The 24,374-nt window shown below is 46.7% G+C and overlaps 1 protein-coding gene across 1 annotated transcript; it reads right to left on the bottom strand.

Moving 5' to 3' along the window:
• Window positions 1–2,532: 2,532 nt before the first annotated feature.
• Window positions 2,533–10,143, bottom strand: Pgam1 (phosphoglycerate mutase 1). Its single transcript, NM_053290.3, is given in 4 exon segments — window positions 2,533–3,591; window positions 4,363–4,543; window positions 5,539–5,813; window positions 9,854–10,143. Coding segments are annotated over 4 exon segments (765 nt in total). The 5' UTR covers window positions 9,993–10,143; the 3' UTR covers window positions 2,533–3,421.
• Window positions 10,144–24,374: the final 14,231 nt, after the last annotated feature.

The following is a 24,374-nucleotide window of genomic DNA, read 5'->3' as shown; positions in this document are numbered from 1 at the left end:
TCATGCACTGTGACAAGAGCCTCTACACACAGCCCTCCTAACCAGAGGGAGGGTGGGGCTAACATTGAACTTTTTTGACCATGTGGAAGTCAGAAGTCAACTTGTTAGTGTTCCGTTCTCTTCAATTCTGTTTCTACCGTGTGGACCCAGGGTTCAGACTTGGGTTTGGCTTCAAGTACAGCTAGCTGAGCCATCTCACCAGCATTTTTGTCTCCTTTGTTGAAATTTTTATTGTGCCACATATTCAAACATTCAGGAGGCTTAGACAGGAGAAACACAGGGTAAAGCTAATCTAGCTTACAACAGCAAAATCATCTCAAAACATATCTTTTAGTGGATTAACTATAGGGCCTGTCTTAGAGTTTCTATTGCTGTGGCAAAACGCCATGACAAAAATCAATTTAGGGAGGGAAGAATTTATTCAGCTACTGTTCGTCATTAAAGGAAGTCAGGACAGGAACTCAAGCAGGGCTGGAACCTGGAAGCAAGGGATAATGCAGGGGCTATGGAGGGGTGCCACTTATTGGCTTACTCAGCCTGCTTTCCTATAGGACCCAGGACCACCAGCCCAGGGCTGAAACTGCCCACAAGGGGCTGAGCTCTCCCCTATTAAAAAAGTTAAGACTAATTAAGAAAATGCCATACATCCAGATCTTATGAAGGAATTTTCTCAGTTGAGGTTCCCTCCTTTCAGGAAACTAGTTTATCTTAAAGTTGACATAAAACTACCCAGGACAGGGCCACAAGCAGCCCCCTTTTGTGTTTTGTTGTTTGCTGTGCTAAGGGTCAAATTCAAGCCTTCACACATGCTAAGCTCATGTACTGCTGCTGGGCTTGACCCAACACATTCACCAAGTCCTAGGATTCAAGACCAGCACTGAAAATGGAAAGATCTCTTGGACCTTTGATCTAGTTTCCAACATTGGTAACACTTGCAGTTATATTTAGGCCAGTGGTTAATAAGGAGGGAAAGGGAAAAGAATTATAGTACAAGGCTTTATTCTCAGCACTCAGGAGGCAGAGGCAGGCAGATAATGGGAGTAGAAGGCCTGCCTAGTTTACATCCTGAGATTCTGTCACAAAAAAACAAATGTGGATAGAGAGATCAGTGCTGAAGGGCACTTGGAGCTCTTGCAGAGGACCTGAGTTCTATTCCCAGAACCCGCATGTTAGCTCACAACCATCCATAACTCTAGGAGATCCTAGGCCCCTCTCCTGACTACTGTGGGCAACAGGCATGCATACATACGTACATACATACATACATGAAGACAAAACACCTAAATTAACCTAAAAATGAGTAAGGAGTTAAAATGACTAAGCTGGGCTAGCTGGACATTACTCATTCAGTAAGCATACATGAAGCAATCCCCCTTCCAGTTTCAGGAAGTCATGGTATGCAAGCATGCAAGAATGAATCCTGTCCTCCAAGAGCTTGCATTCTAGTGGGGAAAGACAGGTGGTGAACCAGGAAACGTTTTAACACGTAATTTAAAAGCCATCACAAAAAGCAGGCCTGGGAATATAGCTAAGGATTCAGCCTTTGTAGTTTCAATCCTTAGCACCAAGTGTGTGGACAGATGGAAGACTGGCTGAGGTGAGCTCAGATGCTGGTTCTGTGGTTTCGGTCTCCAGCACCGCAAGGACAGTCTAGTTCTTGTGAATTTCAGGTTGGCTTCAAATTCGTTATCGAATGCTTTTGAGACAGAATCTCATGTATTTCAGGTTAGCTTCAAATTCAATTGATGGCTTTCCTCCCTAGTGCCAAGATTAAAGGTGTACATCCCCAGTGACACACCTCCAAGGCCACAGGTAACCTTCCCAAACAGCTCCACCAACTTGGGACCAGATAATCAAACATGACCTCCTAGTCACTATTGCAAAAGCACTGGCCTTTTCCATTAGTGTGTGTGTGTGCTGCCATAGGCATGGAGGTCATGGCACAACTTTATGGAGTCAGTTCTTGCCTTCCTCCACCCTTACAGTTTGAAGTATTGAACTCCAGGGTTAAAGGGCAAGCGCTTTCACCTGCTTACTGAGCTATCTTGCCAGCCCTCCTGATGCTTAACTTTTTACCTGTATGTATGTATGTATGTATGTATGTATGTATGTATGTATGTATGTATGTGAACCATGTAGGCGTGTACTGGAAATCAAACCCACATGGTTTGATTTTATCAAATACAAAAGCAACAAGTACTCTTAACCTCTGAACCACCCCTCCAATCCTTCATAAACTACAGGAGATCCTGGGGAGCCATGTTGGACATCCAACAGTTACTAGCTTCCTTTCCCAATTAAGAGGCTGGAATTTTAGTTACATCAGTACTTAATGGCTGGTAAGATTTATTTTCATGTGTACAGGTGTTTGCCCTGTGTTTATGCACTGTGTCCAAGGCCATTAGAGGATGCTGGACCCCTTGGAGCAGCCAGCACCTTTGACGTTCTAAATTCCTTCATCTGCCAAACAAGAACTTGGTGTGCACCTCACACTGGAGGCTGCCGACTTCTCAGACCACAGATAACACACAGTAAAGTATTGCACATCACTCCTTTATTATACTGATCTGGAAAGAGACTTAGTTGTTATGCCCAAACGAGTTCTGAACCCACACAGTAGGGTCAAGCAGCTGGAACATGATTCAGACAGTGAAAGACAAAACCTTGGACATGATCAAGGGGCTTCACCTCTACAAAACAAGGCAAAGGGATCCAAACACAGCAAGAGGTACAAGGAGTTTATCCCATTTGATATGAGGAATGGCTTTTTTTCTGGTGACCACTTAGGACTCTCAACTGCCACTAGCAACCTCGTTGCTTTTGTGCTGATATATGTATATATACTTTATTTTTGTAAAAATAAATGTAACACATAGACTTGACAAGACTGTTCCCAACCTTCTAGGGCCAGCAGCTCCTTTAGGGTCAGAGAGAAAGTAGGGTCTTTTAATCGGCATGAGGTTACTTTCACTCTCCACTGGAATGACTAGGCCCCCAGTTACCTAATTGTGGGAAGAGTGCAGGACAGGTTCCAGGGACAAAACTGGACCACAGCTTCTCCTCATTGGTCATACCACATACAGTCCCTCCCGACCTTCTTCCTAAGCAGACCCTTAGTAAACAAAGAGCTAAGAAAACTATAATTACTATCTCTCAACTCTCCTGTAACAGGGAGCCGTCCCTGGATATGGACCAAGAGCCTGCACCCCAGAGGTCTTCTTCTGACTAGATTCTATGAAGGGAGTGGGTGCCGGGGATAAAATACTAAAAGGAGAATGGGAGCCACAGGTCCCTATCTGCAGCTACAACTTAAACTGAAGATCCTAAAGATGTAGTCAGTGTGGCAGGTGCAGGGGAGGGTGCAGGAGGCAGGAACAAGCAGGGAGAGAGGGTGTCAGGGCAGGAGTCCGCCTCCTCGCCTTCACTTCTTCACCTTGCCCTGAGCAGCCACAGCTTCCATGGCTTTACGCACGGTCTCCTCATCTCCCAGGAACTGCATGGGCTTGATGGGCTTCAAGTTCTTGTCCAGTTCATAGACGATGGGGATGCCAGTTGGCAGGTTCAGCTCCATGATGGCCTCTTCTGACAGACCTAAAAGAGCCACCATTTTCAGCCACAAGACAAGAGTCCACATCCCCTTCAGATTCACTCTTTATCTACCAATGGCAAGGCACTTAAGTATGAACAAACAAGATAGCCTTTCTGATTTACTGTAGATCGAGTGCCCCATGAACAGCCCCCCATGACTCTCCAAGCCTCTCAATAGCACTAGAAAGAATGAGAAGGTATACAAGATTCTAAGATGAGCAGAAAGTTACACTACAGATATCCCTACAAAAGTTAATGTAGAAAAGCAGGGAGGACTATGTTCTCCTCTGACATCCTATAGCCGAGCCATCTGGACCTCTAGGTCCTCGGGGCCTCTAGGACCTGAGTCACTTTTGGTCACAGTTTCAGCTGGCATTCCTAGAGCAGGTAAACATGTACAACTTTAATGCATATTGAGTCATTTAGCAAGTTTCAGTTCTGAACTTCATATTACCCTACACATGAGAGTGTCAGAGGCCCACTGTCACTATTATGTAGCACTTCCTGTTGCCTAGGAATCATGGTCTCACTGTATAACCCTGGCTAGCCTGGAACTCAAGTGATTCTCTTGCTTCAGCCTCCCTGGTGCAGGATCAGAAGTGTAAGCCACATCCTGCTAGCAGACCACAGATTGAGAAAGGAAGAAACGAGTTTTTCTTTAAGTTCATCTGCACTGTCAAATTTTTCCCAAAGGCCTCCTTACTACAAAATCAGTCTGATGCTGATAGTCCTGTTTTATCATCCTTAAGGACTCCTGTAAGGAGATGCACATACCCTCCAGATGCTTGACAATGCCCCGTAGGCTGTTGCCATGGGCAGCAATCAAGACCCTTTTCCCCTCCTTGATCTGGGGGACAATTTCTTCATTCCAGAAGGGCAGTGCCCTGGCAATAGTATCCTTCAGGCTCTCACAGGAGGGTAGCTGGTCCTCAGTAAGGTCTGCGTACCTGCGGTCCTAAACAACACAGATTTCAAGGTTGCCAGTTATTTCAAGTTGCATCTCATGTGTATCAATTTTGCCTACCTCTGATCCTAAGGGATTAAGTGACTAATGAAGATCTCTCTCAAGGTTCCAGAATGCAGCTCAGAATTTGAAGATCAGTAGTCACTGTCCTGTATCATTCCCCAATCCAAAAAACATGTAAATTTAGAAATCAGGGGGAGGAGGCTTAACAAAACAGACAAGGCTTCCCAGTTCACTTTAGTTTGCTGCTGGCTTAGGAAGCCAGAGCTGGCTTTATAAAATACGGCAGTGAAGATGTGGAAAGAAGGTGCCCTACCAGATACAACATCTCCATCTAAGTCCTGTAATGAGTGAAGGCCATTGCTTAGCAGTGGGAGGTGGTTAATTACTTTATTATAATTTATAAAATTAATGACAAGGGCTGGAGAGATGGCTCTGTGGTTAAGAGCACCGACCTGCTCTTCCAGAGGTCCTGAGTTCAATTCCCAGCAACCACATGGTGGCTCACAACCATCCCTCTTCTGGTGTGTCTGAAGACAGCTACAGTGTATTCATATAAATAAATCTTTAAAAAAAAAAAGATTAATGACAAAAGGTAGACCCATAAAAAAGGCCTGGAGAGATGCTCAGCTGGTCTTTTCTTTTCTTTTTCAGAGCTGGGGACTGAACCCAGGGTCTTAGCAAGCGCTCTATCACTGAGCTAAATCCCCAACCCTGAGATGCTCAGCAGTTAAAAGAGAACACTTGCCGCTCTTCCAGGACCCCGTTTGGTTCTCAGCACTCATCAAGGTTCACAACCACCTATGGCTCCACAGGATCTGATTTCTTTTTCTGACCTCCAAAGGCACCAGGCACACATGTGTGCACATAAATATACACAGGCAAAACACCCATGCACATAGACTTGGAAAACAGAAGTAACTAGGAGTGAGGTCCATGTGCTAACCCAGTGCTGACGGAGTGACCACATCTGCATAGAACCATACCTTGCTGATGTTGCTGTAGAAGGGATGATCAGGCTCCATTGGAGGTGGCGGGACATCGTAAGATCGTCTCCAGATCTTTACCTGTGCCTCACCATGCTTAGCAGCAGTCTCTGCTTTATTGAGACCTGTTAGACCCCCATAGTGTCGCTCATTGAGACGCCAGGTCCTGACCACTGGCAACCACATCTGGTCAATGGCATCCAGGACTGTCCAGAGGGTGCGGATTGCTCTCTTCTGCACAGAGGTGAAGCAGATGTCAAACTCATAGCCAGCATCTAGAAGTTAAGAAGTGCAAATGAGCCAGGTATGGTGGCACATGCCTTTAATCCTGGTACTGGGAGACAGGTCTTTGTGAGTTCAAGGTCACTCTGGCCTCCATGGCAAGTTCCAGGGCAGCCCAGGCTACAAAGAGTCCTTGTCTCAAAGGAAAAAAGTGCCAGTGCCAAGTGAGAGGCTAGCAAGACCTAACATGAGCCACAAGTGTCTTATACAGAAATCTCTTATAAACAGAAGCTACTTGGGCACAAATGATGGCACACACCTTTAACCCAGTATGAAGGAGCAAAGGCAGGTGATCTGTGAGTTAGCAGCCAGACTACTTGGTTGCAGACCACCCAGGCATGGTGAGACTTTAACAAAGGGGTGGGGGTGGGGTAGAGGGAAACAAAAGAAAGAGAGAAACTATCCAGCAAGGTGTTTATCGTTGCAGCCTGAGGGAGGGAAAAATCTGTTGACTTACATTACAGCTAACAGCACACTTCCTGCTTGCTCCAATAATTCCGATAATGTAACGAACAAACCTGAGGCCTCTACATCTTATTCTAACTCCTAGACTATTACACCTAAGCATATTTTGATTGAACCCATGTTCAATCCCCAGAACCTCCACAGTGGAAGGACAGTGCTGAACACAAGTTATCCTTCTCCAACACATGCAGCCCAGGGCGTGCACATGTGGCATACAGACCTGTGCTTACACACAACAGATGAATGGGTTTAATTTTGTTTAATGAAAAAGGGTCATAAAAGTATGAACCCTTGGGGGCTGGAGAGATGGCTCAGCGGTTAAGAGCACCCGACTGCTCCTCCAGAGGTTCTGAGTTCAATTCCCAGCAACCACATGGTGGCTCACAACCATCTGTAATGGGATCCGAAACCTTCTTCTGGTGTCTGAAGACAGCTGCAGTGGACTTATATATAATAAATGAATAAATCTTTAAAAAAAAAAAAGTATGAACCCTGAGGCTGGAGAGATGGCTCTGCGGTTAAGAGCACTGACTGCTGCTTCAGAGGTCCTGAGTTCAGTTCCCAACAACCACACGGTGGCTCACAACCATCTGTAATGGGAACTGATGCCCTCTTCTGGTATCTGAAGACAATGACAGTGTCTTCATATACATTAAATAAACCTTTAAAAAAAACGTAACTTGGGGCTGGGGATTTAGCTCAGTGGTAGAGCGCTTGCCTAGGAAGCACAAGGCCCTGGGTTCGGTCCCCAGCTCCGAAAAAAAGACCAAAAAAAAAAAAAAAGATTTAAAAAAAAAAACGTAACTTTTTTTTAAAGATTTATCTATTCATTTATTATATGTACACTGTAGCTGTCTTCAGATACACCAGAAGAGGGCATCGGATCTCTTTACAGATGGTTGTGAGCCACCATGTGGTTGCTGGAAATTGAACTCAGGACCTCTGGAAGAGCAGTGCTCTTAACCACTGAGCCATCTCTCCAGCCCCAAAACGTGTAACTCTTAAGTCATAACTAACCTTTCTAAAGGGCTCAGCACTGGTCCCACACCAAGCTGTAGAATTCTAATTCTATGATGTTACAATCTTCTTAGCCCATTTTTAGCAGATGAGAAAAATAAAAGAGAGGTGCTGGCATGGTGGCACATTTTTTAATCCCACTACGTCCAACACTGCTCTTTATTTTTCTTAACTGCTAAAAGTGGGTTGAGAAGAGCCAGGGGCACTTTAGAGCGCTTGCCTAGGAAGCGCAAGGCCCTGGGTTCGGTCCCCAGCTCCAAAAAAAAAAAAAGAAAAAAAAAAAAGAAAAGAAAAAAAAAGAGAGAGAAGAGCCAGGGGCATCTTGAGTTCAAGGCTAGCTAGATGGCCTTGTCTTTGTATTTTTGAATTAAGGAGTTGTCTCTCTTCTTATCCCAAGCCATACTGCAGTACACAAGGCCCTCTTCAAGTTAACCACAAAGTTTTCTGGGCATTGCTTCATATTGAGACTAGCAACAGTTGAAGTAAAATTTCCTGCTAGTGATTCAACTGACAATGAAGCCACTGAGACCAACTACTGGGGAGAGGGAAGATTAATACCAGGAAAACCACTACCACCCACAAGGGAAGACAGATCTCCCCCGAGCCTCTGCACAAGTTGATGAAAACCGACAGCCATCACACCCTTTACCATCTCCTTAACCACAGGACGAGGAATGTTCCAACAAAGGGCTGAGTCACCCACCGAGAATACCCACAGAACAAGCCTCAGCTCCCATGATGAGATGTTACAGGCCGTCTCTCTGCAATTATTTCCAAATAGTCCCCAAGGCCAAAGTGGTACCCCTTGGGACTCTGGCATGAATGCCACAGGACCAGGCACTTCCATTTAATCCAAAGTACAGCCAGGGGTACAACGGACATGGCATGGGTTCCTATTCCCCACCCCCACCCCAGGGATCCCTTCCTTCCACAGCCTAAGGCCGCATGGAGACCTCACTAGTTTCCTTCTGAAACCCACTGGAACAGCACTGGTGGAACCGTTTGCACCTTGGGTCTTCTATGTTACTGAATTATGCACAGTAGCCCTCAATTCGGTTCTGCTTTTAATCGTCCATCCTTTAATCATCTGTGATATCTTTGGGAGATGCTAAACTTTTGCATCAGCTTTTTAAAGGCAGCCCACGTGGGCCCATGCTCTATGTCCTCTCTTCACAGCTCCCTGGATGCTGGAAAAAAATTACAGGTATGCAACACCATGTGCTAGCTTATATATGATTTTCTAAAACTTAGTGCTACAATATTTAAGGCTGAAATGGGTCTTATTATTTTCCAGTGATTACAAGTTCAATACATAATCATTGTACCCAGAGAACAGAGGCAGTTAACTTTGTCCAGAGCTGGGTGTCAGCAAACTACCACAGGCCTACACAGTACTCCATGGCACAGAGCTAAAGAAAATGGCTTCCTTAACCAGCACTTTCCTTTTTCTAACCACATAGGCCATGCATCTCAAAAGCATTCTTGTCTCCTTACATCAGGATTTTGCGTTCTAAGTCTTCCTTCATCTGAAAAGGATGTACAAGAAGCTAAGGAGGGCAACCAAGGCACACAAGATCACTTAAAGCAGGCATCAGCAACTCTTTACACCGCTACTGCCAGGTCTAAGTTTAGGATGTGCCCTAGTCACCAAGAGAAGCACCTCTTCACTACACGGATTTTCTCGGTTGCAGGGAGGATTTGCTGCCTTATTAGCGTTCCAAAATCACAGAGAACTGTGGGTTGTGCGGAGCGCCCGACACGGATAGGCAAAAGCAGGCTTTATCTCCTGGACGCTTCCACCCTTTGCCCAGCCTCTGTCCTTGGCCACCAGCCCGCCAGTTCCTCACACTTACTTGTTACTCCACCCAGAAATGGGGCAAGGACACTGGATTAGAACTAAGTAGGTATGACCTTGGACAAGTCTTTCCAGTCACTTTTCTAAACTATAACAAGGGGACAGAGAAAGGTAAAAAGGAGGGAAATTAAATATGCCTGCGTTATAGGGCTGTAGAGAGCATCTACTGAAATCACCCACTCGCATTCCTGGATCCGTTTTGTAGTATGCTGCTGAGCTACAAAGCTCTCAGAAGCACGCGGTTTCCAGGTGTCTCGAAGGCCATTAGTCATCCCCACCTAGCACCCCCCCCCCACTGTCCAGGACCAGCCTGTGACCTGCCGCTTCGCCATGACCCGCAGGCGCCTCAAGTAAACTCAGATACAGCCACTAATGTCACAGGGAATCCTTCCCCGTGCGCCGCAGGCCCTCATGGTACCCAAAAGGGTCCTGGCCGCCACAGGTGGGGCTGCTCGGACCGGAAAGGTAGATTTTCGCCTAGCGGCGTCTGCGCCCTCTTTCTGGAACAGCCTTTCACACTTAACGGGGTGACCTTGACAAGCGGGTTCCCCACCCTGCGTTCAACTCCTCAGCTGAAAACTCAACTGGAGAGGCCGCCCAAGGTGTCCGCCTCTCGAGAGGGCGCGGGGGCTCAGGCCGCCCCTAGGCCGGTGCGGGCCCTGTACGCCACACCGCGCTCGTCCAGCTCGCTCGTACCTCGCAACGCCTGCCCGCCGCGCTTCGCCTCCTCGTGGCCCGCTGGGCTCAGGTCGGCATCGTACCAGCCGCTGAAGCGGTTCTCCAGGTTCCAGGCGCTCTCGCCATGCCGGATCAGCACCAGCTTGTAGGCAGCCATGACGACCGGCAGAGGATGCGGCAGTAACTGAGGATCGCTGAGATTCTCCTCGCAGCCCGCCCCCCCCCCCCGGTCGCGCCTGCGCGCTTGCACTCTCCCGCCCCGCTCCCGCGCACTTTCTCCCCGAAATCTTTCCACTCGCCAGACAGACCTCCGCCCGCCCCGTATGCGCATGCGCCCCGGGCAAGTTCTGCGGCCCGCGAAGGGGGGGGTGTAGTGCACCGCGGTGGCAGTGCGCATGCGTCTTACGTAAAGGTACCCGCGTGCTACCCGGCAGTCACGGAGCGCACGTAAGCAATTAGGGCGGAGGATCCCAGTAGCAAGCTTGCGGCCTCAGGCGCTGCCTGGCCACTCCGTGCTTCCTCTTTAAAGGTGATCGCTAATCCTTAAACAGCCTTGCTAGGCCACAGTCCCATCCCTGCGCAGTTCCAATATACACCCTTTCCTTTTTGATTTGTACTTCGGACAGGTCTCAAAACCTCTCAACCTCACTTGTAAAAGTGGTACCTGGCTGAAAATACTCTGTAAACTTAAACATAGGTTGTTACTATGTCCCTTCATTGTTCCTTTTTTAGCTTTTTTTTTTTTTAAGATAAGATTTCACTATGTAGTCCTTGGCTGGCCTGGGACTCACTACGTAGACCTGGAACTTACTGCACAAACCAGGCCAGCCTCAAACTCATCGAGATCCTCTTGTCGCTGCCTTGGTTCCAGTGCTGGGATTAAAGGCATGGGTGATGTGTTTATGATAAAGATAAAAAGTGGGGGATATGGGGGAAGTGGGGGGTATGTTCTATGGATGTGTGGGTTGGTATGGGGCAAGTGGGTACTTCAGCGGGCTCATGTTGAGGCATCCCTTCCCCCTGAGGGACCAGCCACACGACAGTATAGTATAGAATAGTGTTTATTCAAGACATGGGGAAAGGAGTTAAGAGGGTACTGGGGCAGAGAAAGGCAGAGAGAGAGAGAAAGTAGAAAAGTAGAAGAGTAGAGGCTGGCCATGAGCATGTGGAGAGAGAGGGGGGAGAGGTAGGAAGGGAATGGGGACAAGGGGGGAAGAGAGGAAGAGCAAGCGAGGAGGGGGCAAGCAGCCCCTTTTATAGTGCCAGGCACACCTGGCTGTTGCCAGATAACTGTGGGGCGGAGCTTAGACAGAATGGACCATTTTTCCACTGTGTAGTCCTCAATCAAATTGCAGAATCTCTCAGCCTCATCTTTTAAAATAAGCATAAAAGACAGGATGCTGTAGTCCCAGCCACTTAGACAAGATCAAGAGTTCAAGGGCAGCTTTGACTGGCTACAAGCTTTCCTGTCTCTTCCCCAAAAAATTATAGATGAGAAACCAGAACACAAAGACAAATGTTCAGGGAGCCTCCCCTGCGCTCTAACTAGCACCCACCACCTCCCTCCTGCCTCTGGGAAAAGATGAAATTCAGTATTCAGTTTGGAGCAAATCTGCACAGGGGACTTCATAGTTCCCAATGCTACACAGCTAGGACCTCCCTTTAAAAGTGGTTTGGGGGGGGCTGGGGATTTAGCTCAGTAGTAGAGCGCTTGCCTAGCAAGTGCAAGGCCCTGGGTTCGGTCCCCAGCCCCGGGGGGGGGGGGGGGGGGGGAGGAAGAGTGGTTTGGGCACTGTCTCTCCACAGGGAGTCTTCAGACAAAAGTTTCTAGGGAGGTTTTCTCTCTCTTCCTGTTGCAGTCTGTCAGGAGCCTGACCAATCCAACAAGGCTTTGTCAGAGGTCCCAACGAAAGGACAAAGGGAAGTTTAGTTCTGTGTCCATGTCCAGGAGCAGAGTTGGCAAGGTCCAGTCTGGGGCTGGAGCCTGGCCCTCCCAGGAGTTAAGGGTTTGTTTCCTGGGAACCTTTGTTTCTCCCCAGGACATTAATCATCAGTCCTAAGACAACTGTGTCTGAGGATAGTATCCTGCGTCCCTGCCAACACTGCTTGACTTCGCTTTCTGCTGACCATTTCCCTCCCCCCAAAAGCATGTAAGACGCTGTACTTTTTTTTGTAAAAGATGTATTTATTTAATGTCTATGAGTACGTTGTAGCTGTCTTCAGACACACCAGAAGAGGGCATCAGATCCCATTACATGGGAGCCACAATGTGGTTGCTGGGAACTGAACTCAGGACCTCTGGAAGAGCAGTCAATGCTCTTAACCACTGAGCCATCTCTCCAGCCCGACACTGTACTTTTTAATAAACTTGTTTGACATAAGTCATGAGTTTCTGCAGGACCTCTGGTCCCTGCTGTCTGTCTCATTTCTCATCCCACAGTCACCCTCCAGGACCCTCTCCTGTGGCTTCCAGTCAACTGTCCTCCTCCCATACTACCAGACTTCCATTCTAAAATCAGTTTTCACACTTGACCTCTAGTTCCTTTGTCTTGGCCCCCTAATCTATGTCCCTTCTGTGACTCCTACCAGATTCTCCTCTTGCCTCACAAAATTCAAGATTTCTGTGCTCTTACCTAATTAGGGTCCTCCATTCCACAAGTAGGAAGTGTAAAAAGAAGGTGCCCTCAGAAGCCTGATTTGGTTTGCTTGAGGACTTGCAAAGTGTCACTCCCTTTCTCCCGTGTCCCCATCTTGGAAAGATAGTAATCACATGTGCACCTGCATATAGCTCTGTGGAGAAAGAACTGAGGTGACCCGATGACCTGTGTGGTGGGTTCAGTGGTGTCTCCGGCAATCAGGGCAATCAGTCCTAAGTGGGAGAAGTGTTAACAACACGGGACAGCTAAGTATTATTGACAGTGTGACCAAGAAAGAGGAGAAGTTAATGAGGACACCTGGGAGCGCTCTCTCTGCCGCGCTCACCTCCCAGCAGGGCACCTAGTAAGGGGTGCCTGCTTAGTGGGGTGAGAGCTAAGTAGACACCTAGAGTATATTTTGTTCTCTCCCCACCCCCCGTGTGTGTGTGTGTGTGTGTGTGTGTGTGTGTGTGTGTCCGAGTGTCTCTGTCTCTCTCTATATATATATGTATTTCTCTCTCTCTCTTTCTCTCTCTGTATGTGTGTGTAGTGTGTGTGTGTGTGTGTGTGTGTGTCCGAGTGTCTCTGTCTCTCTCTCTCTCTATATATATATGTCTCTCTCTCTCTCTTTCTCTCTCTGTATGTGTGTGTAGTGTGTGTGTGTGTCTCTCTCTTTCTCTCTCTGTATGTGTGTGTAGTGTGTGTGTGTGTGTCTCTCTCTCTTTCTCTGTATGTGTGTGTAGTGTGTGTGTGTGTGTCTCTCTCTCTCTCTCGTGTGTGTGTGTGTGTGTGTGTGTGTGTGTCCGAGTGTCTCTGTCTCTCTCTATATATATATGTATTTCTCTCTCTCTCTTTCTCTCTCTGTATGTGTGTGTAGTGTGTGTGTGTGTGTGTGTGTCCGAGTGTCTCTGTCTCTCTCTCTATATATATATATATGTCTCTCTCTCTCTCTTTCTCTCTCTGTATGTGTGTGTAGTGTGTGTGTGTGTCTCTCTCTTTCTCTCTCTGTATGTGTGTGTAGTGTGTGTGTGTGTGTCTCTCTCTCTTTCTCTGTATGTGTGTGTAGTGTGTGTGTGTGTGTCTCTCTCTCTCTCTCTCGTGTGTGTGTGTGTGTGTGTGTGTGTGTGTGTAGCCTGTGCGGGATTGGAACTCCCAGTCTTCTGCTTTATCCTCCTGAGCGCTGATGTTATAGGAATGTGTATTCTTCTCCAGCACAGGCATCTGGAATTCTGTAGGCAGTAGGCCAAAGGCACCTGTGCCACCTGTCTGGGAAAGGACTAGCAATCATCTCCTCCTCCTCCTCCTCTTCTTCTTCCTCCTCCTCCTCTTCTTCATCCCCTTCCTCTTACTCTTCCTCTTCTTTAAACATTTATTTTCTTTTCTTTTTTATTTGTATGAATGTATGAATGTTTTGCCTGTGTGTATGTTCACACACTGTATGCATGTCTGGTCCCCTCAGAGTCCAGAAAAGGACATTCGATATCCTGGAACTGGGATTACAGAAGATTATAAGGTACCATGTAGGTGCTGGGAACTGAACCAGAGTCTTCTTCAGGAGCAGCAAGTACTCTTAATCTCTGGGGCCAAAATTAGGAAGATTTCTTTTTTTTTTAAAGATTTATTCATTTATTATATGTAAGTACACTGTAGGTGTCTTCAGACACACCAGAAGAGGGCATCAGATTTCTTTACAGCCACCATGTGGTTGCTGGGAATTGAACTCAGGACCTCTGGAAGAGTAGTCGGGTGCTCTTAACCGCTGAGACATCTCTCCAGCCCCAAGATTTCTTTTTTTAAAAAACTATTTATGGGGTTGGGGATTTAGTTCAGTGGTAGAGCGCTTGCCTAGCAAGCGCCAGGCCCTGGGTTCGGTCCCCAGCTCCAAAAAAAAAGAAAAAAAACTATTTATTTGTGTATATATATATGTATATATATATATTATTTTTATATAAGTACACTGTCTTCAGACACACCAGAAGAGGGCATCAGATCCCATTACAGATGGTTAGGAGGCACCATGTGGTTGCTGGGAATTGAACTCAGAACCTCTGGAGGAGCAGTCAGTGCTCTTAACTGCTGAGCCATTTCTGCAGCCCAGAAAGATTTCTTAAACTCCAAAGAAAAGTAAGAATAGACCCATGTGTCTTCCTTCAGTGTTTTCCTTTAAATCTCATCTCTAATGACTACAAGACACAAAAACAAGTGTCAGCTGACTCTTCTGCCCTCTTAAGCCGAGGTCAGAGGCAGACATTTACAAGTCTCAAGAATAAAGCAGGTCGACAGCCACTGGTCACGACTTAGGTGTGATATGACCTCACCCCTACTGCCCATTCCTACACGGTCCATCCCACAGCTTCTCTCAGGACACTGCCTGCCCTTCTACCCTAAAGGCAGCATCCGGGTCAAACAGGGTCCTGCTGTTGTTTGGATGGAAAGTGTGCTTCCAAAAGGATCCTGTATTGAAGGATCCCCTTACTACAGCGTTAAGAGGAGGAATTTGGAGAGGTCTTTGGTTATTGAGAGTTCTGCTTCTCTCACTGCAGTCCATAGATGGATTTAAAATTTAAATAGAAAATAATTAAAGAAAAACGTTTAAAAAACAAAAAAGGGCTGGAGAGATGACTCGGCGGTTAAGAACACTGACTGCTCTTCCAGAGGTCCTGAGTTCAATTCCCAGCAACCACATGGTGGCTCACAACCATCTCTAATGGGATCAGATGCCCTCTTCTGGTGTATCTGAAGACAGCGACAGTGTACTCATATACAACAAATAAATAAATAAATAAATAAATAAATAAATAAATAAATAAATAAATAAATAAAGTTTTAAAGAAAAGAATTAAAAGAACTAAAGAGAAGGCGGGGAGGGTGGAGTAAATGGGCTGTTGGAAAGTAGATCTATATAAGGTGAAACTTATTTGGGATAAGTGAATCACTTGGAGCGTGCCCTGAAAAGAATTAACCTGTCACAAAGCCTTTTCTTCATACTTCCACTGCTTCCTGACCACCACAGGCTGGGCTCTTTCCGCCATGATGTACTGTGTGAGCTGTGGACTGCCGCTGAACCAAACCACCCCACCCGTCCACTCCCAAACCCCACCCCTGCCCCGCCCACTCCCAAACCCCACCCCTGCTTCAGTCAGTCTCAGGCAGGTCTGACCTGCCAGTTCCCCTTCTGTGGGGATGAGCGTGAAGCGTGCGTGCTTGTGTTCTTTGCCCTCACCGCAGATCTAGGAATGCTGTCTAAGGAGTAAAGTCCTGGTTGGACTCCGGTCAGACTTGAAATTCTGGACTCTAAGAATCCAAAGCTCCTCGTCTGCAGCGATGTTTGATTCCTTAGGCTCAGGGGCACTTCCTGGGGGATCTAACAGCTTTCAAACAATGAGCCCGTAGGCTGGAAAAATTCAGAGAAGATAAGTAGTAACCACAGCCCTATTAGGCTCTGGTCCCTGTGGTACAATGGAGCCTCCTTCAGCCTGCCTTCTCCATCTACCCCCCACAGAACATTGCCTTATCAAGTACTGAACATTCACCACCGAGGGCCTGATTTAGAAGGAGTGGGGCGAAGCAAGATATCTGAGGTGTGGAAGGAGTGGCTGCCATTCAGCCCGCAAGGACTCCCTGTGAAGACACCACATGTCTGTGCCCATAGCACCATCGCTCACATTCCTCACCAAATGTTCAGCTCAGCGCTGGCTGGGAGGAAACTTCTGCCACAGAGTGGGAGGAAGGGAAGCAGCCAGGCTGGTGCTTACTGCCTCTGAGCTTCTAGGCAAACGAGCTGCGTGCTTCCCTGCAAAATGAAGCTTGCATCCCTGCCCTCAAAATGTGTCACCGTTGAACATGACCAAAGCTGAGCTGGCACTACAAGAGGAGGAAGAAGAAAAGCTTCCTGAGGGCTCCCTCTTGGCTTCAGTCAGACATGGTGGTGCATGTCTTTAATGCTAGCATTTGGGAAACAAAAGCACACAGGTCTGTGATCTGTGATTTGAGGCCAGGCTAATAGACATAGGAAGTTCCGGACCAGACAAGACTACATAGGGATACCTTGTCTCAAAACCCAAACGGATGGGCTGGAGAGATGGCTCAGTGGTTAAGAGCACTGACTGCTCTTCCAGAGGTCCTGAGTTCAATTCCCAGCAACCACATGGTGGCTCACAACCATCTGTAATGAGATCTGATGCCCTCTTCTGGTGTGTCTGAAGAGAGTGACAGTGTACTCACATGCATTAAATAAAGAAATCTTTAAAAAAAAAAAAAAACCCAAACGGATAAATAAGCAAATAATCGCACACAAAAACCAAAACAACACTACCGAAAGCCCTGGCTCCAACCTTCAATGCTTGCCTCGCTTTGGGACAAGCCCTCACCTTCATTCGGATATATCAGTACCAGATCCTCTGCTACTGGGCCACGTGTGAACCCTGTACAATAACAATACTCAAAGCATCGGAGTATGCAAACTTTTCTGACCCATCTACTCTCACTCACACAAAACTGCTTTGTGTGAGCCAGCCCATACTGATTATATTTGGATTACAAAACACATAGACCTGGCTGGCTCTGTTGGAAGTGCTGCTGCTGCTGATTCCTGTTTGCTATCCTGACTCTACCTGAACCAGACCGCTGAGGTGTTTGCGAGTGAATCTAGCTGCAGCTGCTGACCTATGAACTCAACCGCTGATTTCCAGACAACACAGAAGGGAGTTGCTCCAAAGAAACTTTTTTTTTTAAGATTTATTCATTTATTATATATGAATACACTGTAGCTGTCTTCAGACACACCAGAAGAGGGCATCAGATCCCATTACAGGTGGTTGTGAGCCACCATGTGGTTGCTGGGAATTGAACTCAGGACCTCTGGAAGAGCAGTCAGTGCCCTTAACCGCTGAGCCATCTCTCCAGCCCCCAAAGAACCTTTCTAAACAGTTACACACACACACACACACACACACACACACACACACACACACACACACACAACACACACACACACACACACACACACACACACACACACACACACACCTCCCCAAGCCTCCCCATCCTTTTTTTCTTTGTTAGGTGATAGGCTACAAGGGAGATTAAAGCATTAAATAGGGGGGTTTTTTGTTTGTTTTTTTGTTTTGTTTGTTTCTTTTTTTTTTTTTTCCGGAGCTGGAGACCGAACCCAGGGCTTTGTGCTTGCTAGGCAAGTGCTCTACCACTGAGCTAAATCCCCAACCCCTGTTTGTTTCTTAAGATGTATTTATTTACTATGTATACACTGTTCTGCCTGAAGGCAAGAAAAGGGCACCAGATCTCATTATAGATGGTTGTGAGCCACCAAGTGGTTGCTGGGAATTGAACTCAAGACCTCTAGAAGAGCAGACAGTGCCATCTGAGCCATCTCTCTAGGCCCCTCAAAACATGTTTTGAAAAAATTAAAGTTAGTCTTAAGCCCCCCCATATGTGTGTGTGTTTGTTTGTGTGTGTCTGTGTTTTTCCTCACTCATATTAAAAGTATTTTTTTTCACCAGTTAATCTAGTTTGCTGTGTCTGATCTTTTCTCTGGTACTTATTGTTTGTTTGTTTGATTGATTGTTTTCCTCTTCAAAACCGGGTTTCTTCTTGTAGCTCTGGCTATACTGGAACTCACTCTGTAGACCAGGTTGGTCTTGAACTCAGAGATCTGGCTGCCTCTGCCCTCCAAGGGCTGAGATTAAAGGCCGTGTGCCACCACTGCCTGGCCACTGTTCAATTCTTTACGAGGAGAGGAAAAACAAACCTTATCAAGAACCCTAGACAGTAGCATTAGTATGATTCCAACCACACTGTGTGTCCAGTGTAGGCAAAGGAGGTTGCTTAAGCCTGGGAGGGCTGTAGGTATAAATAGGAAACACAGATGTTTTGAGGGGTGAAAATGTCTTCTAATGGAACTGGGGTCATTGTGGCAATGTCTGTGAAAACACCCAAACTGTGAAAGCCAGCTGTGATTGCAAAAATCTTTAATCCCAGCATTTGGGAGCCAGAGGCCAAGAAGGTGTGTTATTCCTGAAAATTCAAAGCGAAAGACCACCTACCCAAATCATGGCCAAATTAATTAAAGCAACCTCTTATAGTTGTATACATAGGCCATCTCTCCCTAAGGCAGGGTTCCGGAGCAAGAGTTCTCCAAATTGGGGGGGCGGGGTTCCCACAGCCAAATAAGTGGGGTTACAGAAGCAGAACAACTTTCTCAAACTGTGATTGGGCAGTGGAAAAGGAAGGCGGGCTCAGAATTTGGGGAACCAGTACAGAGAGACAGAGGGACCGAGGGGGAGGAGATGACAATATGGAACCTATAGGAGACGAAGAGGAGCCAGAACCACACAGTCCTGGGAGCTATAAGTACTGGAGCTTTCTTAGGTAGACAGTTAAATAAGTGGGGCGTGTTTGCCACGTGTAGGTGTGCAGCTTGTGTTTATATCAACTGAGTTTTGAGTCCTTTGTTTGGGCGTTTTGTGGGTTGAGAATTTTCTGATATAAATCTGACTGATAATTAGAAGCCGCTAGAGTTTTGGTTTTACCTGGTTACAGGGATTTATGACTATAACCACAGGGGGCGGATGGCTGGGAATGTGAGCAGGATCTGCCACAAGAGAATGGAGGGTTGGGAACCATGGAGACCCTAGCTGCCTGCCGGGAAACTGCGATACTAGAACATAGCCACCGGCATAGGGATGGTGATTTTTTTTTTTTTTTTTATATATTTCATGGAACAAACTGTAGCCACTCTGTTTCCTGTAGCAACGTTTTCCCTGGGGCATACAAGGAACCCTTGACCTTGTACTATGTCACCTTCTGGGGTTGGTGCTACCCACATTTCTTGCACAATGTCCTGCAGGTCTTAGGAATGTTCACTGTGCTTGCTATCAACTCAAAAAGACATAGGATTTTTTTTTTTTTTTTAGATTTTTTTTTTTAAACCTTTATTTACATGGGTGCACTGTAGCTGTCTTCAGATGCACCAGAAGAGGGCATAGGATCCCATTACAGATGGTCATGATGCAGTTGCTGGGAATTAAACTCAGGACCTCTGGAAGAGCAAACAGTGCTCTTAACCGCTGAGCCGTCTCTCATAACAATGTTTTGAAACAAAGGCATGGTTGCTGTTTCCAAAAACAGGCAGTACAGAACCATTTGTAGTTAAGGTTACAGGTGAGGCATAGCCCAGTGCTTGAGAAACAGATTTATTCAAATAGGAAGGAACCTAGATTGTTTACTATAAGATGGCTTTCAAGCCTAAAATGGAGGCAGCCTGGTTTATCCAGTGAGACATCTAAGGCCGCCCTCAGCCTCAAGTCCAGCTTACTTCATAGTGAGCACTGGGCCTGCCAAAGCTCAGTAGCAGAAGCCTGTCTCATGGAAACCAGCAAACTAATGAACTATATACTTTAAATGGTCAATGTGTACTTTTACTTAGCGTGTATCTCATTCTCTCAAAGCTGACTCTTAAAAGTTGTAAACAGTTATTACAGGGGTGGGGAGGATACCACCCACAAGAGCCCTGGTTTCATTGGAAAGAAAGTAGGCAAGTGGCTCTTGGCCCAGGATAGCTGCCAATCTGCTAGGAAGACAATTCTCCGTTTAGGAGTCCTGGGCCATCCCAGGATTCTCATGGGGGTGTGTCGATCCTGGATGGATGGATGGATGCAGAGCAGGAGACAGAAAGAGGGACAAAGGAGACTGAAGGCAAGAACCAACCTTGGCTGTCAGAATCCAGGCCTCACTGCTACTCAGCCACAGATGCAGACCCCTTGCCTCATCCACAGACACTGGCAGGCACCCTACCAAGGTTTATGACTCTCTAGCAAACAAACTTCCAGGTGCCTGGGTTTCTCAGTTGGGGAAGTTGTGTTTGCAAGCTCAGACAAACCAAAGGGCTAGTGGGTGGCTGCCCACCCCTTTCAGGCAGCTTGCTAGGGAACTGAAGAGCCTGACTGCTTGCTCCTGCTGTGAACCTTTTAGCCTTCCTCAGAGACCTATTAGAAGAATGCCCACTGCCCCCCTGTGGGCCTGACTTCTCTTCAACGATACCCTACTCCTGCCCTGCCAATACCATGTGGCTTGCTTGCTGTCTGCCCATGGCATTAATAATTCAAGTTTTGATTTTTTTTTTTAAGTCATTGTCTCTTTAGTCCTGGCAACCTGCGCTTGATATGTAGTCCAGGCTGGCCTCAAACTCACAAGGATTCACTTGCCAATGCCTCCCAAGAGCTGGTGTTAAGGGTGTTTAGCCACCACACCCTGGCATTAATAACTCTTCTAATAGGGCTGGAGAGATGACTCAGTGGTTAAGAGCACTGACTGCTCTTCCAGAGGTCATGAGTTCAATTCCCAGCAACCACGTGGTGGCTCACAACCATCTGTAATGAGATCTGATGCCCTCTTCTGGCCTGCAGTCACATATGCAGGCAGAATGCTGTACATAAAATAAATAAATAAATCTTTAAAAAAAAAACAAAACTCTTCTAATAAACGCCTTAGCCCCTCAAAATTCATCTCAGTGTCTTCCTTGTAACCCACACCAAGACCAGGAATGCCTATCTCTGCCCTCACACCCCACATCTACCCTACAAAAGGAGAGATGGGCTCCTAGGTCCCATTTCTGACTGAATACGCCACGCCCCTCTGCAAATCTCTCTGTTGGGAAACTCCCTAGGTCCAGGATGTAAGAAGGACTTCCAGAAGGGACCTCATAGCTATAGCCTAGGCTCATCTCAGACAGCCCAGAAAAGACCCAGCAAAAGGTCCTATGTGAAAGTAAGGCGGGTCCTAGAAGGGTGACTGAAGAGGGAGAGGAAAGGGGTCTGGAGATGGATCAGTGCTAAAGAGCTTGCATTGCCCTTGCAGAGATTGGCTCCCAGCATCTATGCTCGACGACTTGGAGCCACCTACAACAGTGCCAGAGCATCTACACTCACACGTGCTTAACCACTCATAAACACGCGCAAACGCTGAATTAACACTGAGAGAGGGCTGGAGAGATGGCTCAGCGGTTAAGAGCACTGACTGCTCTTCCAGAGGTCCTGAGTTCAGCAACCACATGGTGGCTCACAACCATCTGTAATGAGATCAGATCCCCTCTTCTGGTGTGTCTGAAGACAGCTACAATGTATCCTATACCTGAAATAAATAAATAATCCTTTAAAAAAAAAAAGACTAAGAGAGAGTTCTAGAAAAAGGTTTTATTGTGCTGGGAGCTGTGCTGCCTACCTTTAATCCCAGCACTTGGGAGGCAGAAGCAAGCAGATATCTGTGAGTTCAAGCCTACCTTGATGAGTTCCAGCACAGCCTGGGCTGCCCAGAAAAACCTTGTGTCTAAAAGCAAAAAAAAAAAAAAAATTGGGGACTGGAGAAATGGCTTAGCGGTTAAGAGCACTGACTGCTCTTCCAGAGGTCCTGAGTTCAAATCCCAGCTCACATGGTGGCTCACAACCATCTGTAATGGGGATCCGATCCCCTCTTCTGGTGTGTCTGAAGACACACCTTCGTATGTGAGTACATACGAAGTAAATAAATAAAATCTTTTTTAAAAAAATTACCTTAACAAGTTTGTTTTTTGTTTGTTTTTTGAGACAGGATTTCTCTGTGTGGCTCTGGCTGTCCCAAAACTCCCATCACAGACCACGCTACCCTTGAACTCACAAGAGATCACCTGTCTCTGCCTCCCAAGTGCTGGCTTTACAAGTTTTCAGAGCTGGGGACCAAACCCAGGGCCTTGCGCACTTGCTAGGCAAGCGCTCTACCACTGAGCTAAATTCCCAACCCTGGCTTAACAAGTTTTAAAGGACTTAATCAAAGACAACGCTGCTCTGGGTAGTTGAACAAAGGCAGTTTGCTCCTGTGGCTCCTCTACTAGCAACAACGCCCCCCCCCCCACACACACACAGTTGACTAAGCAGTGAGGTAACTCTTCCCCACGGGTGACATGGACTAGCCTCATTCTTCCCGTCCTCTGCTTGGAGCGCACTTCCCTGCTTTACCAAGCGGCTGGACTTGAGAGGAGTGATCCTGCCTTCCTTGAGCAGCTTTTATTTCAGGTCTACTGCACAGACTGTGTGGAAAAGGACGTTAAACACCTCGTACACATTGCCTCGCCATGTCCACATAACAGCAAACAGATTTTCAGATAGGGAAACTTTGAGATTCAGTCACCCTGTGCCATGTCACATAGCAGAATGCGGCTTCAAATCCAGCCTTCTTAGTGCTCAGTAGCAACTGTGTCCCCCTCAGCTCATCCTGATGAGCCTCTTAGGGCAGGCAATAGAGGCGTTCTCCATCCCTAGAGATAGGGCTCTAAATTACACACCCAAGCCACAGACTTCCTCTTTGTTTGGGACAAGAGGCTAACCTTTAATTTCCCCTTCCTACTGCGGGGTGTCCTAACAGATTACAAAAACACTGACCTATGCAGGACCTTCCTTCTCTTTCTGCTCCGGCTCTCTGGGTGTGGTAGTTCTGTTCTCTCCCTCAGAGCCTCACAGACGGGTTTTTTAATAGACGTGCCTACCAACAGTTGTCTCTCCAGGCTTTGCAGGGCTGTCGGCTCGTGTGCCCTTGGGGAGTCACTGGATCCTTTGAGACCAGGTTTTTCCTTTGTGAAATGAGGAGGTTGGCTGCGCGCTCCTAAGTTTGAATCATAAATAGGTTCTGGAACTCAAGGCTAGTTTCTTAGACAGCAACAACAGCTCACACTCCTCGCCTGCTCACCGTGCTCCCTGTGGTCAGCACCTTGCTTACAGATTCCTGCTAATTGTTTGTGAAACCCATGAGCAGGCATTCTTTTTTTTTTTCTTTTTTCTTTTTTTTTTCGGAGCTGGGGACCGAACCCAGGGCCTTGCACTTGCTAGGCAAGCGCTCTACCACTGAGCTAAATCCCCAACCCCATGAGCAGGCATTCTTATTTTATCATCCTGATCTTACAGATTAAAAATATTTGAGGGGCCTGGAGAAATGGCTCAATGGTTAAGAGCGCTGACTGCAATTCCAGAGGTCCTGAGTTCAATTCCCAGCAACCACATGGTGGCTCACAACCATCTATAAAGAGATCCGATGCCCTCTTCTGGTGTATCTGAGGACAGCAACAGTGTACCCATATACATGAAATAAATAAATCTTTAAAAAAAATATTTGAGGACTGGAGATTTATTTATTATTCATTCCATAAATTCTACTTCTCAAGAGAACCCTAATAAATTTATAATAAATCTACGTAAATCTTTATGTATAGAACATATAGGGCTGGAGAGATGGCTCAGCGGTTAAGAGCACCTGACTATTCTTCCAGAGGTCCTGAGTTCAATTCCCAGCAACCACATGGTGGCTTACAACCATCTGTAAAGAGATCGGACGCCCTCTTCTGGTGTATCTGAAGACAGCTACAGTGTACTTATATATAATAAATGAATAAAAAAAAAAGAACATATAGGGGGAATTATCAGGATGGGTTACTGGCTGTGGTTCAGCCATTGCTATCTAACAATGGAAGGCCCAAGAATCCAGGAGTCATTGCACACGCGCACAGCTGGATGTCTCAGCTGTTCTTTAGTTTACACCAGAAACCCAGAGATGTAGGTTCTGATGCCAGAGGAGGATGGACTCGCTCGCTAAGCAGGGGAGAGGGAGCAAGCTCCCTTCTTCCCTATCCTTTACACAGGCTTCCGGAAGAAGGCGTGGCCAAGATTCAAGGTGGATCTTCTCGCCTCAAAAGATCTGGATTAATGGTGTATTTTCTCACCTCAAAGATCCAGATTATGGTTCCAATCGTGCTGGTACACACTTTAAAGATTTATTTATTTATTATATATGAATACACTGTAGCTGTCTTCAGACACACCAGAAGAGGGCATCAGATCCCATTACAGGTGGTTGTGAGCCAC

The sequence above is a fragment of the Rattus norvegicus genome, chromosome 1, assembly GCF_036323735.1.
Source record: "Rattus norvegicus strain BN/NHsdMcwi chromosome 1, GRCr8, whole genome shotgun sequence".
NCBI classification, from domain to species: domain Eukaryota; kingdom Metazoa; phylum Chordata; class Mammalia; order Rodentia; family Muridae; genus Rattus; species Rattus norvegicus.
The sequence above is the reverse complement of the archived record's forward strand: the minus strand, read 5'-3'. Positions and strand labels throughout refer to the sequence as shown.